Here is a 17041-nt window from a genome sequence, read left to right on the forward strand (position 1 = left end):
GCTTCGAAAGAGATTTACAAGTAAGTCTTTTCGTTACCTATGTTTCACCAAACAGCCAAACATTTGTCTTTCTCGTATTTAGAAAAATTCAACACAGTTTCATTTATTACAGCCATTTCCAAAACAAAACCATGTCAAAAAAAATCATTATATTTTCTTCGCATGTTCGCATTTTCTTTCCCCCAGTGCTGAATGTTTTTTTAACATCGAAAAATCCTTCAAGAACATGTGCTTTCGTAAGACGGGGGTAATGGAAATCTATTATTTTTAAATTTCTAGGCTGAACTAATGGGTTCTCCACCGCGGAATAAATTAAAAGATGGTGCTGTTCCGACCTTGTTTAATTTTACAAAACAGCCTGAGAAACGTAAAAGAACAGAAAAAAGAATCGAAGACCGTCAGAAACGACAGGAACCAGATAAAAAAGAAGCCATTGAAAATATGAAAACAAGCTTTACATTGTAATAATTTTTTTTTAATTAGTATTCAATCCCCTCTTTAGCTCTAAGGTTGAAGTTGGTTCTTTTATTCAGAATCGGAATCCGTGTTTTCATACAGTCGTTTGTCGTCGGATTTGCTCTCCGTGAATGGGATATAAATACCATTTTCAGATGGATATTTATTACGAATTGCCCATAAAGCACACGACGGTATAATTTTTCGCACACCTTTTCTCAATCTGTTATGTATCCACCACGTGTACTGTTTGTAACCGGCAAAACGTAGTGAACTAAAAAGAAATTGTGATATAACACAAGTTTGATCCCAAGTCCTTTCTTGCCCTTAACCCTTAAAATAGGATGCAATAAAAAAACGTACCAATTATCCGTGTGCATTGCATCGCCCCTTAAATTATTTAGAGCAGACAGTGCAGTGGTTAGTACTGGTTTACATAGACAAACCATCCCAAAAGTTTCGGCTTCAGTTATACATTGTTTTCCTAAAAAGAAAATCTTAAAAAATGACCCCCGTCTCAAGTTTTGATTTTTGAGCGCACGCGTTCTCATTCGATTTGTAAAGCTGAATAAAATAAAACAACCACCGTTGTGTTTTTTTTGTGAGATTGTTTTGGCAGTAGCGAATGATAACGAATAAAATATATGCGAAGGAGAGTTAAATGTTTTTGAGAAAAAACTCATGTTAGGCAAAATATTTTATTTATATAATATTTATAATTATTATATTATATATTTATATATTATATAATATAATCATTTATATAATATTTTTATTAAATCGTGTTCGTAGGGATATTTTTTTTTATCAACGCGAAGACCAATATTTAAAGGGAATATGTAGAGTTTTGTTATGGTTTTAAACACGAAAAAGAAAATTATGCTTGGCTAAATTTTTTGTTTATTTTACCTTCAAAATGATTGTCAGGAATTTCATTTGTATCCCTGCAACACAAGCTTTCACTGTACGACTCCATCGCTCTACAGTGACCACCGCATTGGCACCAGTTATTATTGCCGATCCTTGAAACTTCATCTTCTTCCTCATCACTCTCGGAACTACACGTTCCTAATTTATTCAGTTCTTCCAAAGAAAATTCTGGTTCAAAATTGAAGGGTCTGAGAGTGGATAAATCAGGTATGTCATCGTTTTCATCTTCGTTAGAACTTGAATCGCTTCGAATTTGATCCATTGCTTACAAAACTAACACTGTATTTTCAAAGAAGTAATTTGTTACAGATTTAAAAAGAAATATAGCAGGAAAGAAGTAGATTCTTCTAGCAAATTGTGTAGCCTGTGTTGTGACTCTTTCACGCGATGCAATGTTTTGAACTATAAAACGTCATACTTGAGTTAGAACCCAGCTTCTTTTTTTTCTGACGCGCTTTTTCAAAAATGGAGCATTTTCAAGAAGTTTGTGTCAACATTAGAGACATTTCCGAAACTCCAAGTTTAATGAAGTAAATTTTTTTTGTTTTTATAAGTATAAATACATGGAATTATAAAATAAAATAAATTTATTTTTTTTGACCGAACTTCCCCTTTAAGTAATAAGTTGTTCAACCGGTGCCGTCTAATTTACATATGAATAGACGGCAGCTGTTGGGGATGGTTTCCATGATTATTAGCTGTTAGGGTGGTTTGTTTTTGATTTTTTATAAATAATTCTGCTTATTGTCATTTCTTTCATTCTTATGTCATATTCCGTACTTCATAATTCTATTTTATTGCTTATAAAATGTTCATAAACACCCTACCTCCTGTAAATGGCTCTCGCTAATTGAGTAGGACGTAGTGTACAACTGAAAAAAGAAAAAGTACTGATGATAAACACCAGGCTTTTCCACAAATTTCTTTTTGACGTTCTTTGTGATCTCACATGCTCACATGTACTATGAAAAAACAACAAGAGTTTCTTCAAAGAAATACACCTATAGCATGTTCTTCTTCTTCTTCTTCTTCTTCTTCTTCTTCTTCTTCTTCTTCTTCTTCTATGCCTTTTGGATTTGTAAAAACAGTGTTTTATTTATCTTAGGCGAGGCAAATGACTTTAGATAAATCACTCCATCGTTTTCTATCTTGTGCAATCTGTTTTAGTGTGCGAAGGTTATCAGTTGTTGTAAATTCCTTAACAGGGAGTGTTGCGTTATTTTTGAGAGTTGTTTTGATATCTTGATCTATAGAAGTTGGTATAGTAATTCGTTTGTTTCCTGAAAAGTTCTTTGCATCTTTGGGAATTTCGAAGTAGTATCTCATAGCTTGTTGTGCAGGTGTAGTCTCTGGTAGTCTAAGGATATGTCCAAGTAGTCTCCATTTGGTATGTTTCATAGTTTTACTTATGGGTTCCTCTTTGCATTTTTCTATAATTTTTGATTCTTGATCTTTTTATCTTTTATAATATTTTTAAGTTGTCTTCTATGTACTACATCAATTTCGTTTTGCTTTTTCTTTGTCAGTCCCTATGTTCCAAAATTGTAGGTTATTTTTTTTTTTTTTTTCAATAATATAATATTTTTTTTATTTTCAATTTTACAACAATAACTAGAACATTATATGATTACAAGGGACTAATTTACTACATAACACAACATATTCCTAGCTAACGATTTAACAGTTCAACTTTGAAATTTCATGATCAACCACAATATCATCTCCTACATCGAACTTTTTATATAAACTTCTCGAACCTCTTAAACATATTAAACCAGATCTCAACAGAGCAAAACAAAGTTTTGTGCGTATATGTGTGACTGCAGTTGAAATGGGTATGTTCTTCTTATCCGCTATCATTTCCGAAAGCCGACTGTAAAAAGTGATGCATTCGCGACCCATGCTTCCGTGAATTGAGAATATAAGCGGCGTGAAACTGCCATTATCAACACTCAAAATTCTACGATTGTAATTTCTTTTCTTCTCGTTCTCGTTTGAAATGAAAGATTGCTGTAAAGTTTGGTTGTTGTACCTCGAGGCAGTGGGGTCAAAAACCCTTACGTCAAAAAATGCCTGTTGGCCGTTTATCCAAAAATCACGACCACGAATGTCCGGTCTACAATCATCACCGGTTTTTACACTCTTTAAATCGAAACGTTCTCCAGTCAGCGGTAGCAAATTCGGTTCTAACTGTACGTCATGACAAACATCCTTGAGTAACTTTGATGTGAGGTCACGAATGTCGTTGTGACGTCTCGTAACAAAGCCACCCATCTTACACTTCATGCTGTGTTCAACGTCAAATCGAGCTCCACAAACGCAACTGCTGGGTAAGTTGGGAATGCTCCAATTGTAGCGTAGACGCATAGCATCCCAAAACTCTTGCTTGTTGAGATAAAAACCTTTCTCAGTTATTGGCAATACCTTTAGCCAATTGGAGACTCCTTTTTGTTGGTTGATGTCGTTTACCTTAACTTGCTTCATTGCATGTTATATCTGCATAGGGCCAGATTCTCTTTCTGGATATCCAATTTTAAAGTTCTAACTTTGCTTTAGCTGTTTTTGTTTTTCTAACATCGTAGATACCGTCTATGTCTTGCTTTTTGATAGAGTCGACAAGACATTTTGTGATCATTCTCGATTATTAAATTGTACTTGTGCGTCGTCAGGAAAAATAGTGAGATTCAATCCTCCAAGTCGTGTGGGAAGTGATAGTAAAAGCCTTTCGTTTTCGGAGCATAGATGACAGTTATCGCAGGTATGAATTCGTTTCTGACGACTGTCTCTATCGGTTGAAGCAATTTTTGTCAGGAACGGTCCGGAGAAGAAATGTCAATTTAGCTTTAAATAACCAAACGCACAATAAGATGATTGAGGTACTAGTTCAGCAATCTTTGATAGAAGTTTTAGCTGTTCAACTAAGCTTGCAACTTTGCTATTAACATATTCAATCTTGTAAGACTGACTACCAATGACTGCACCGAGATGACGTTGACCAGTCGATGTTACCAAAATATTTGAATCTGCAAAGATTTGCTCAGCACTAAGTAGATACTCTTGTTTCACAATTAGATGGGATTTAGTCGCCTTCGGGAAGTAGCCGTATTTCGGACCGATGTCAACGATTTTCGACCAAAATTCTTTAATTTCGTAAAGTTTTCCAGCAACAGTAAAATCATCAGCGTATGCAACCTCTTTAAGGGTGTGGTCATTCGAACGTGTATTGTTGAAACGTGCTTTCAACAATGGTATGATTCCAATAGCATACGCAGCCATCGACGTCGGATCGCCCTGTGTGGTGCCTTCCCTCGAAAGAATCTTCTTTCCGCCTATCACGAATAAACGTGCAGGCACAGCATAACAGTTGTTAATGAACGTAGCAATCATTGGGCATAACTTCGAAATGTTATGCAGCATTACCTTTCTATTAATTGAGTAAAAGGCATTCTCAGCATCGATTAGAAGAACAGCCTCAGTATCGTCGTTGTCGAAAATGTCATGCATCGCATGGACGGCTGCTTCAACACCAGCATTTTGACCAGCACAAACTTGTAACGAACCTGCTGCTTTAATTACGTCATTTTTAGATATGTTTATCACAATCTTCCCAACTATTCTACGAAGCACCTCACCAACACCAATTGGTCGTAAACCAGGATTTTTGTTTAACGGTATTAAACGGCAAGCAACAAAAGCTTCAAGCGGAGATCTATCAGATTCTGGAATAGATCCAATACACAGCTTCTTCGTTAACTCGGCTATGGCTTTACGTAGATCAGTATTGGTTGTACCAAATGAAACCTGACGGACCAGAACCACCTTTGGTATACGTGGCAGCTTTCAATACCATGTCTTCATCAATGATATCAAAAACAATATCATGGATTCGCTGTGACGGTTGATCTATTAAGTTATCTTCGCTAAGATTCCCCTGATCTGGATGTTTTTGTTCCAATAATAATAATGTCTCGTCGTTAAGTGGAAGGATACCTTGCGTCATGTTGTCAGTTAATAATCGCAAAGCACTGTTGATATTTCCCTTCTGCATGAACAATCGAAACTTTTTCGAAATAGATGAAATATCACTTTTCGGATTTGGTGGTTGAAGTCTTTCCTGAATAGCGACAGCTTCATCAAAAAGTTCTAACAATTCGCCATTCTCCCATAGTGTCAAGCGCCGTTCTAAAGCTTTTGTATGGTCTTTTGATTTCGACTTCTTGCTGGGTTTTTGTAACAATAGTGAAGGCATTACATAAAGTGCTTTTAACGAAATAGGTTTCATCGGCGAATCGTCGATCCAAAGATTTATAAGACGTGTCATTTCTCGAATAAACGATTTTCCAGCCGCACCAGAAGGTAGTAAAAACAAATTCTTTTTCCACTAAACTATTCTTTCATATGTATAGTCTAAATCATGCGTAAATTTTGACCCTGGAATGTTCTTCCAATAAAAATTTTCATTTACTACAGTTGTTGGAATAATTCGTTCGGCAGCTGGTTGGCTTGAAGAGGTTGTAATTGTCGCTTCATTTGTTTTTCGTAAACATGTTCTAAGATGTATATTCAAACCTTTATATGTGGTAAAAGTTCTCGTATTACAGGAGTTGCATCTGAATGATGTAAAAGATGTCGCCAATTGAATTGGTTGCGCGGAACTGCCATTTGCGTTTGAATTTCGATTCGATTCGTTATTCACTAGCGGTCGATTTAAAGTGGCCAGTACCAGTAATTTCGCGGCAAAGTTAATCTGCTTAATACGTTTAGTCACGAACAAAAACTTCACATTTACTGCTTTGTTTCACATTTCCAATTAACCGTTAGCGGAAAAACGTCCGCCATGTTCGAAATCATTGCATTGTAGGTTCATACTGCTTTAACTATTGATTTATAGATTGTTAATTTCTTCTCCCAGTGTATGTTATGTTTTAACCATACTTGTTTTGTTGAATTGAATGCTGCACATGACAGTTGTATTCTTCATTTCATGTCTTCATAGCATCCAAGTAGACTTCCCAGTTTCTTCACTGTTCTCCAGGTTTCATCAATTTTATCTTTATTTCTCTTTATCTCAGTTTCTTTCGTTTTATCTTCGTTTACTTTTAGATTATGCTCTGCAAGTGTCTTTACCAATGCTTTTGAGGTAATCCTTTTCTGCTTTATCTTATGTTTAGATTCCTTTGTAGTGCTATGTTTAGATTCCTTTGTAGTGTTCTAAGGCTTTTTTCAAACGCTATGTTAAAAAATGTTCCACTAATTGCATCTCCTTGTAGTGATGCTAGTCTTCTCTCCTTGTAGTGTTCCATGTCTTCTGGAGGACTATCTGCAAACTGCACATTGATGCTTGTATTACTGAGTAGTAGTCGGCCCTTTCTACATTCATCTTCATCAAGGAAGGTTTTCAATTCTTTCATTAGTTCATTTCTGTTGATGGTATCGAAGTCTGAGGACATGTCTATTCCAATTATATGTATTTCGAGATATTGGTAGAGCTGTGCTTTTGCTGTTAGAAATCTGTGGGCCCATGTTATGTCTCCTGTTGATCTGTTAGGCATGTACGCTCACTGTGATTGCAAAAGGTATTGATCAACTTTGGGCTGGATTCTGTTGAGGCTTGTAAGGGAGAACAGTTTTCTGACCCAAGAGCTCTTGCAGCTGTCGATGAAGGGAAGAGAATTAGGGCATGACATAACGCAACTTCAAAAAGTGCTGCAATATGCCCGAACTCCGGTGAATTTCGCCATTATGCCAAGCGTGTACATGTTGCTTTCTGATATGAACCTGCGTATAGGTAAAATTGTGGGGTATACCAACAACATTTTGATCGCTCCTGGAAGCGTAAGTGTTGGGGTCCAGGTTGACGTGAATAACAAGCCTATTGTGAAGCATACAGAAAGGGCTATCAAACATCCACCTAGGCATACCGAGCATACCATCAGACATGTGGCAGCTATCAAATCACCACCTAAGCATACTATCAAACCACCTCCTACACCTCCTATACATACTATACCTCCTATACAGGCTATACAGGCTATACCACCTACACCTCTTAAGCATAGTACACACCCTAAGCCTACTACACCTCCTAAGCATGCCACGCCTCCTATACATACTCCTAAACAACCCCTACAGGGGGACCAACACGAGGATACCAAGACCGCATTGATCACGACGGGGGTGGGGATTATCATTGCATACATATGGCTCAAATAGTAGATCATGATTTTTTAGTCTTTCTATCGTAGACCACGACAAACTCAACGGCAGCCGCGTTGGCCATGTACAGGTGTTTAGCCGCATATTCTACGACGGTTGCCGCTATCCTCAGAAAGAATGAGACTACGGTACCAATAATCCTGGGTAATGCAGTACCTGCCTTACCTGCCAGGTATTTGAGGAACTTCCCTAATCGTTCCAGCTGCTTCTCTACAAAGCCTTTTCCTGCACCGTCCGAGGCACTTCCTCCTGCAGCACCCGCCGCGTTAGAACCTCCTGTAACGGATAGTACAATGGTTGAAATCAGTAGACCAACAGCCGACACGATACTCGCTATAGTCAGACCCTGCTCTCTGAAGAGGATCTTTAGCTTTTCCAACAGAGACAATCTCCGGCAATCCGGCCTATCCAAATTGTCCCTTTGTCCCCCAGTTGCCCCGGCTTTCTGCTTCTTAAATTGTTTCTCCTTAGCCTCTTCTTTTCTGATCTCACTATCATACGAAATCATCTTACCCCTCAATTCTTTAATGTTACCCTATAAGGTTTGAATTTAGAGGTTGATTCCTCTTATGTCACTTTCATCGAGGTCAACAAACGAAGTATCTATAAAGCTTTGCATATCGTATTTAACATTTTTGACATACTCTAACGAATCCATCTGAATATTTTCACCTTCCTCCTTCCCTTTAGACCTGAAATTTTTCACAGCATCATTAACCTTGTTCTGGGCCGTCGCTTTACCGCCTTTTTTGGGTGTAGTATATTTATCAAAACCTTTCAAAGGCTTTCATACGCGTAATACCTAACAACGTTTCTAGGGTGTTAGGGGCTTTTAATTCACCATTCTCATTCGTAAGATTCTTTTTCTTCTTGTTATCTGTGTAAAAATGAGTTGCTTGCCTTCACCCGCTCTGAAATAATAATAATTTTTCTCGGATGGTGTCATATTCAAATACTTACTAAGAAGTTCGTAAAGCTATCGACATCTGTTTCTAAATTCTGTTCCCCCAACCCCACCTCCAATCGCTTACGTGTACCCGATTGTTGTCCTCCCCGGGTTGAAGACCCCGGTGTTCCAGGGAGTTGTTGCGTTAGGGAAAGCTAAGAGTCTCAAAGGCGTCTTACTACTCTTCATAGACCCCTTAAAAGTGAAGCCCTATTCAGGCATCAACGAGGTTGTTGGATGATCTTGGTCATCTTCATTTTCATCCCCCACCATTATCCTCTAAATCATCCTCATGCGTAAATACTGGTTTCATCGGCATCTTTATTTAAAAAATCCCCATAATGATAAATGAGTACATTCGGAACTACATTAGACCCCTACGCAGAAACGAAGCAGCTATTTGGTATCAAAAGACGCCGTCAACGTGTTCAAATCAGTAACATACTATCCAGTATCAACCAGAACAAAGACCTCTATCCCCAACATGGAGCAGAATGATGTCATCTTTCCTGGCAGTCTCAAACTCTTATTTGACCTGGTGCTGACGGGGACCAATACAAAACGCACCATGGTCAGCAAAAGCCTGGTGCGAGATCTACGTATCACCCTGAACGGTAACGAGGTACAGAATATAAGCGATTTCAGCACCCTAGCAGTCTACTGTGACCTATGGCTACCCAAATTTGATCGTGACAACAACCTCATCCTAGAGGGGATCAACCCAAACGATGGTACCATCAGGGCCTTGCAGGTCAATGCTAGTGACCATGTCAGGACTGATGAGGAAAAAGCCATAGCTGCGGCGTATAGCGACACTTTCTGCATCACATTGGGCAAGATGTTTGAACTGACGAGAGACTTGTCGCTTTGCCAAGCAGGGCTCCATGACAGGCTACAGTTTATCCTACATTTCGCATCGTACGGCGACGTGATCAAGGATGCAGGAACAGCATCCTCGTGAAGCACGGCAGCCAAGGCAGCCGACGCCGCGTACAAAATCTGTAACATCAAGCTTGAGTTTGACAAGATCACCCACGAAGGTCTTGCGAGTGCCATGATGTCCCGTTACGCAAGACTCGCTTTACCCTATGAAAGAATCTTAAGAAGCAAGGTGGTTACCATGAAAAAGGCTGATACAAGCTACAACCTCCAAATCGATACCCCTGCAAAGAGTTTGAAAGGCGTCTTACTACTCTTCATAGACCCCTTAAAAGTGAAGCTCTATTCAGGCATCAACGAGGTCTTTTCAAACCCAAGATTGAGAAGATAAGTGTCACTGTCGAGGGGGAACCCAATGAACTGTATTCCCATGCCATGTTACCCAAAGACCACCTGGAACAGATCGTGAACCTTTTTGGTAGTCACGACTCGAATGTCACCATAGGTCAATTCTTCAATGAGAGATATGCGTTGTTTGTGGACTTCAGAGCCTCTCCTGATGATATTCTTAACGGTTCCGGAAGGCCCCTGCAAAGGCTTAGTGACAGCATTACCCTCCATATGACCAAGAAAGCCGACGGAACCGGGGATATACGCTGCTATGTGTACTTGCTCATGGATGCACAGCTGAACATCCTAGATGGTAGATTCCACAGTGTTGAGTACTAATAAATGGCAACTCTTGCGATCATGGCGGGAGGGGCGCTAATTAACGCCCTCGCGTTTAGCGGTACCAACTTTTTGTTTACTAAGCTTTCGGGACATGGCGAGGCGGAGCGGAAGAGACACGACGAGGCCATGGAAAAATTACAGAACGCTCAAGCTCAATGGGTTCGGGACAGACAGGATAAGATCGACTGGATCAACAAACAACGAGAATTACAACTATAAGCGGGGAAGAGCCTAAGGGAGTTGGACGACGACATGTACAAGTATGATATTGCCTCTAACGAGAAGGTTCCAAAATTGTCTGATTATTATACACCTTCTTCCCAGCAAAAAGATGGGGAACTCACATTCATTGTTGGCTCCTTGTCCCTTCTAGGATTTTTAGCCTACAAGTATATGTAAAACGTTTTCTGACATGTATAATAAACATGTCAGAAACATCACATATTGTTACCAAAGAAGAGGCTGAGAAATTCGGTCAAATTTACTACATGTCAGATCATCTGTGGACTGAACGATAAGCTATTAAATTGCTAGCCTCGGAAGCTGGCCAATCCTAAAAGAAGGTCACTCATTGGCTTTTTTGTCAATTGCTCTGGCTCCGACATATCAAAGGCCCTAAAAAGATCAATTATCCGCATTTCACCATTACGACGCCCACTGAAATGCATCAATTCGATCTACTGTGCATGCCCCACGATAAGTTGTATGGTAGCACCTATAGGTACATTCTCATGGGGATTGACGTGGCTTCGAGGTACAAGGTAGCGAGGCCTCTGCGTACCAAAAAAGCCAGCGGAATCGCGGACATGATCAGGGACATTAACAAGGCTGGACCTCTACGAGACCCCAAGATTTTTCAGTGTGATAATGGTAGTGAGTTCAAATCGGATGTAACAAAGCTGCTAGGGGATAAGGGAGTGGAAATGAAACGGGCTACCACCAAATATCACCATACATTTACGGCCTTTGTAGAGTCCTACAACAAGGTACTCGCGGAAAAACTCTTTAAACCTCAAGATGCACAGGAGTTGGTCTCCGAGGAGATTGAAAAACCTGTATATCATAGTGAAAAGTCTAAACAATACCAAGACTGCTATGATTGATATGAAACCTAGCAAGGCGATCAACGGATGTCCCGCTCGCGAATGGGGCAACAATATCCGGAGGAAAAACCACTACCTGAGGATGGTCTCTATCTCTATCTGCTACAACCAGGAGAGGAGCACGGTGACTCTAAAAGACGTGCAACTGACGCCTTTTTTAGCAAACATACTTACAGGTTAGATCGTATAGTAGCAGGTAGCCGTGTTTTATACTATTTGAAGGACGGCCCTAATCGTAGCTTCGTGTCAGAAGAACTCATGCTTATTCCAGAGGATGTTCAGGTACCGCCGGAGGATGTGAAGGATTGGTGAAGAGTAATTTCAGGAGTACCTCTAAAGGTTCCTCCTCCAACTCTTTACTCGGATCTCTTACATACAGCAAAGGAGGTTCGGTATAAAACGGGTACCCATAGACGATACCTCTGATAACATCAGGTTCACTTTGAAGATCAATTTCAACCAATCGTCTATCTGGTATAGGAAAGTTGTCGTTGTCAAGTCAGCTAAATCCGATAGCTTCAAATCCTAATCCCTGATGACCTGATAACAGATTGCGCCATAGTTGTTCTCTTTAACATCAACAATATGGAGCCCTAAGCTTTGAATATCGGCCTCTAGGTCCTCGTCGACCCCGCTCCTTGCAAATGTTGCCCATGCTTTTTTTCCTTCCAGGCAGGTATGGCAATAACCAAATTGTAAATTGTTGTTTTTGTACATAGGCTTCCCTCTTTTGATATTTCAATACCTCATATCTCGAAGCCAAACTGGTCAAAAATGTATATTCCATAGGGAGGGGTTTAGGGCCTTTCTGCTATATGATGGGGTAATTCACTACCCGCAAGAGTAGTAAAAATTGTTTTTGGTCGGGTGTGGACAGATCTGTCCACACCTTGGAGACCAACGTCTGCCTACAAAATATCAATATCAAACATCCCCTCGAATAGATCCCGCGTATCATCGCCAGGTAACGTGAAGTGATTGAGGTAATAATTCTCAATGCCCAGGGTATCGTCCCTGAATCGGCACTAGGCATGTACGGCATTTGGATCGTCGCATTCCGGTTTCCTCACAGTCATCTCAGGGTACATCGCCCTTAACGTGCTTATGCTTGTGCTGAGTTGCTTACGCTGGCTAGTGTTTATGTATGCCTTTTTTTCCACGCTCATGGAGATCGTTTTTATCAACCACGCATAGCACGGTGTCATATTGATATCGATGCGGGACATGTCTCTTCCTAAAAACATCAAGCTGTTCATCCCTATCCTCAATTTCATCCCCGAGTGCCATGAGTTGGTTGTCCCTATCCTCAATATCACCGAGGAAGGCCAGGGCCCTATCCTTATCCTCGAGGGCTTGAATCTGCTCCTTGAATTCATCTTATAATTTTTCCACCCCCTTCCCGGCCAACCATTTTGTCAAGGCTACGGCCTTGGGCTTTCTCGATTTAACAACAATTTCCAAGGCTCCTCCTAGGGTGACAAAGACGTCATGCGGATTTTTTCCCTTAAAAAGATTGGGGGTGGCACCCCCAACCTGCTGTCCTACAATTTCTTATCTTGTTGTAGTTTCTTCGGCCAAATATTGAAAGTTGCGCACTATGTCAGCAATCCCTAAAAGCCTGCCCAAATCAGCACGTTTGAACAGAGGCTGATCTTGCTCATCGAACAGAGTCTCGATGGCTCCTGCGGGTATGGCGTTGAATAGCGAAAGTTGCGAAGACATTTCTAATAAAAGGAAGCCAGCTAGAGATTTTTATCGTGGTCACTCGAAAATCTTCCAAGTCCTAGGGTGTTCCAATCTCACATACAGGCATGCATGTTTGGATTTTTTCAATTCAGCCTTGATCTCGCCCCAGTCCGAAATCATGTTTGTCTCTTCGTCGATCATCTTCATATCGGCCCTTTCATGAGGGTACCAGAGGAAAAGCTGCTTCTTCTGTCTCCTCAGATTCTTGGATATGCAATGTAGCTCTGGGTTACTAACCAAAGACTGTGCTTCCTATGTCTACCTGAAATAGCTAATTCAAGTAGGGATTGTCTCTGCTTGTCAAGGCTCTCGTCAGCTATACAGTCATCGACTATGAGGAGACTCTCCTCAGAAGCCAACAATGAGGACAATTTTTGTATCCATCCAAAGAGGTTATCTTTGGGGTCTATCAGGAATACGTAGTCGTCCTGCCAGAGCGAGGCCCTCTCAAAGTAGGTGGTATTCCACCTAATTGTTGAACATAAAATGACTACGTTGTGATAATGGTGTGTGTATTTAATTTCCAGTAGATCCAAAACACGTTGTGTTTTTCCGCATGATGTAGGGCCAGTGAAGATTGCCGTATGAGGTTCCTTCACAACGTCTAGCATTTATTGATAGCCCTATTTTTTCTCATCAATTTTTGGGTACAGCAGGCACACCTGGAACAAATCCACACACCGCCGTGATTGTTCACCAAAGACCCCCGGCAGGCAAGGCATAGCTTGTTATTTTGTGTATGATATTCGAGGGGTAGGGGATCAAACGATAGCTTACCCTCCAGAAAACGCAATACCTTGCGATACCTCTTAACTAGCCGCCCTTTTTCCTGGCTAATTTGGCTCAGAGGGTGCTACAATGAGTTCGGCGTACTGGGCTATAATGTCGTATGTGAACAGGGTGTAAAGAAGCATGTAATTCTCATCCTGTTGAAACCCTCTAATCTCCCTGTCAATAGTAAGAGGGTCTACTTCGTAGTCAATATTACGGTCTTTGTATTTGGCACCCCTCTTCCCCTTCATCCTGGCAACCTGAACTCTTCGTTTGACTATTTCCCCTGATCTTAAAACTGTCCAGGGAAAGAAGGTTTTTACATTTTGAACCAGTCTTTTCCATTTAGTCTATTCCTGGACTCGCCCTCAAATGTTGGTGTAATACCCTAGCAACCTCGGCAAGCGTCGGGTGTCTGCCAGCTTCTTGATATTTATAGGGTATCTTGTGATGAATATGAAGAAACTCGTAGTGTTCCCAGTCCAATCGCCCAGAAAACTGGGCTTCAATATGATCTTGCAGCATAGCCATGAGCTCCTTGTTTTCATGTAGAGGCTTGCGGGGTCGGCACCTTGTACGCTCCTTTGACACTTTGTTGTCAGCCCAACAAGAGATGCACTGTTGATTTTTTTGACCATTACGCTTCATCTTGAAATTGTCCATAGATAAAAAGTGCTTACATTTTGAACAATTATTGCCCTCCTCCATATTTGATTTTATAGGACGGTCTATTTTGGAGGCTTTGGGACTATGGATGCGGGGATCCACCCTTTATTGACAGCCATCTTGCGAGCTGCTCTCCCTGCAGCAAAATAGGCCACCATCTTGAGGACATCGTTGGTATCCATCTTGATAGATGGTCTCGTGATGCCCAAGAATTTCTTACCTGCCATGGCATAAGCGAAAGTGAAACTAAGGTCTACGACTGTTTCATATAGCTTGTCCAGGATCTCCTTTTCTTTTGGGGTTACGTTGCTTGTACTCATTTATTAAAGCATTTTTTGAAAATATTCAATGCATCTATTGATATTCAATGATATCAATCTGAGGCTAGGCGTGTTGGGACTCTGGATGAGTCGCTGGCTTGTGAGATTCATTTTTGCCTCTACAAAATTTGTACCAAACCCCATTCCCCTATCGCGAGCACGGCCAGCGTACCTACACCATAGATGTAGATGTTGTCCATTGACTTATGAGGACCTGCGACAGGTTCTTGATCACCTGGTGAAAAACCTTTGCCCACGTTCTTCTGTGAGTCGGCCTTGTTCTTTCGGTTCCACTCCGCAAGTCTCTTGCCAGCAGCAACACGACCTTTGTTCTTCTTGGTTATGACTTGGTTAGTAGACCTCTCACTCATTTGTTATAGGCCCTAAGACTTATAACAAATTACTTCTTTTTTACTACAAGATGGATAGATAGGCCTTGGTCCTCAAGGATCTCCATGGTCTCTTTTATCCCTTTGAGTATAGCTTCAGGAGTGTTTAGATCTCTCTCGAAGTATCTCAAGAACTCACTAAACGCCATGGGTTCTTTCTTTGGTGTGGCTATTCCAAGCCTCCTCTCCCTTATCAGTGGCGCTAACTTGTGCCCCTGAGCAACTCTTCCCGGGTGCTTTTTGTGTACTTCAATAATTTTTTCCGCAAGTTGTTGCTGATTGATAATAACACTGCACGCGGTACTCATCTTTGTTTCCTTTGGTCTCCTTCGCCTCATCATCCTTTTTGCTTATGTGTCTAGCTGTATGCCCCGCAACCAAAATTGGAGCCAAACATCTACCGATCGTACAATACACTAAAATTCCGAGATCTGTCATGGCGTCTCGAATAATGGGTCTTCCTCGATATCTTGCCGCAGGCCCTCGACACTGTCGATATCCACGATATTTTCAATCATGTTCGCATAGAGGCTGACAACGTGAGTAGTCAACGCTTATGCAGTCTTCTCCCCCTTCTCCTGAAGCTCTCGTTGTACGTACTCGGCATGTACCTTTTCTACCGCCTCATCAGGGGCCTTGTCAACAAATCCCTCTGTACATTTTTTCCGTAGAAGATACCCCTTGCCCTTCCTCAGGGCTTCTTTCAAAGCCTGACGTTTATCCGTTGGTTTTTCAACATGTTCAAAATTGAGACTGTGTCGAATACTTGTGCAAGATCTGACATTGGTAACGAAAAAAAACATAAGCGATCAGGGCATAGGGTAGAAGTATGGCTATATACAAACACGCTTCCATGGCTTTATTCTTGGGTGCCGGACCGGGGGCAATGGCCACGGGCCAGCGTGGTAACCTGGTCTGGTTGCACGAGCCTTTTGTCATCTGCCCTGTTAAGGGCTAACTTATTCACATTTTGGGTGTATATTTGATTCTTGTTCTGAAATTAAACCTGAATTTTGTATATATCAACGCCCTCCTCCAAGCACTGCCTATAGTCGTCGAAGGTGATGGGATTCTTGGTCACACATCTCCTTACGCCCTTGGCTTTCCTATCACCGCCCTCTTTTGTGAAGCTCTCGTAGGCATATAGCTTTGCCCTCAGCGTTATGAACTCCTTCATGATTTTCCCTGCTAGTTTGTCCTTCATCAAGCCAACCCTTTTTTTGTTTTTCCCTATGGGGAGAGGCCTGTTATTATCTAGATTATAGGCACTCGTGTCGAAGTGTGTCTCAACATCGTTGGCGATATCCATGTAAAAGTCGTGGGTTCGAATGTGGTATACAAAGGAGTCCGTATCCATGTAACAGAGCATATGTTGGCTGCATATAATCATAGTGGAACTCGTACATCACCATTTATTACATATCTAGGATTGCCTGACCTATATACACCGGTTTGTTCATTTTGACCTCGGTCTTGCCCATCTCTACACCTAGGATGTGTTTACCGAACCGGCTTCCGCCCTTGAAATTTGGTTTCATGACGAGCTTCATATATACGTCCTCGTTGGTGACGAGTTTGAAATTACGATGCTTCCTAATGTTCTCCATGGTCTTGCCGAACACCGAGACGTTCATGAGCTTGTAGAAATCCTTCTTAAACTCGTTTCTCGCATTTGTTCTCAGCCTCGTATTGCGATCGATGTATCCCCTAAGCCAGGGCTTCTGGTTAAACTGGATGACCCTATGCACCTTTTTCAGCTCAAGCCCATGCTTTATAGCCTCGTGAAGGGCTCTAATATGCACCACATACCCATGCTTATGTTTTAAATTTGGTACCAATTTTACAACCTTGTTGATCGTCATGCGTTCAGGTAAAAATGGTAACTCA

The 17041-nt window shown here is 41.0% G+C and overlaps 1 protein-coding gene across 1 annotated transcript; it reads right to left on the reverse strand.

Annotated features, from left to right (window-relative positions):
- Positions 1-452: 452 nt before the first annotated feature.
- LOC130613995 (uncharacterized) lies at positions 453-1955 on the reverse strand. The gene is made up of 3 exons (XM_057435375.1): positions 1366-1955; positions 820-940; positions 453-730 (listed from the first exon to the last, which is right to left on the reverse strand). Exons 1-3 carry the CDS (start codon positions 1646-1648, stop codon positions 526-528), a joined length of 609 nt encoding a protein of 202 aa, XP_057291358.1. The 5' UTR covers positions 1649-1955; the 3' UTR covers positions 453-525.
- Positions 1956-17041: the final 15086 nt, after the last annotated feature.

The sequence above is a fragment of the Hydractinia symbiolongicarpus genome, chromosome 11 (genome assembly GCF_029227915.1).
Source record: "Hydractinia symbiolongicarpus strain clone_291-10 chromosome 11, HSymV2.1, whole genome shotgun sequence".
NCBI classification, from domain to species: Eukaryota; Metazoa; Cnidaria; class Hydrozoa; order Anthoathecata; family Hydractiniidae; genus Hydractinia; species Hydractinia symbiolongicarpus.

Excerpts from the sequence above, each read along its gene's own strand:
- LOC130613995 (XM_057435375.1), bottom strand. The coding sequence starts at position 1,648 with ATGGATCAAATTCGAAGCGATTCAAGTTCTAACGAAGATGAAAACGAT. Across the intron at positions 941-1,365 it reads TCCTGACAATCATTTTGAAG|GAAAACAATGTATAACTGAA; the intron begins GTAAAATAAACA and ends TTTTCTTTTTAG. Across the intron at positions 731-819 it reads GCAATGCACACGGATAATTG|TTCACTACGTTTTGCCGGTT; the intron begins GTACGTTTTTTT and ends ATTTCTTTTTAG.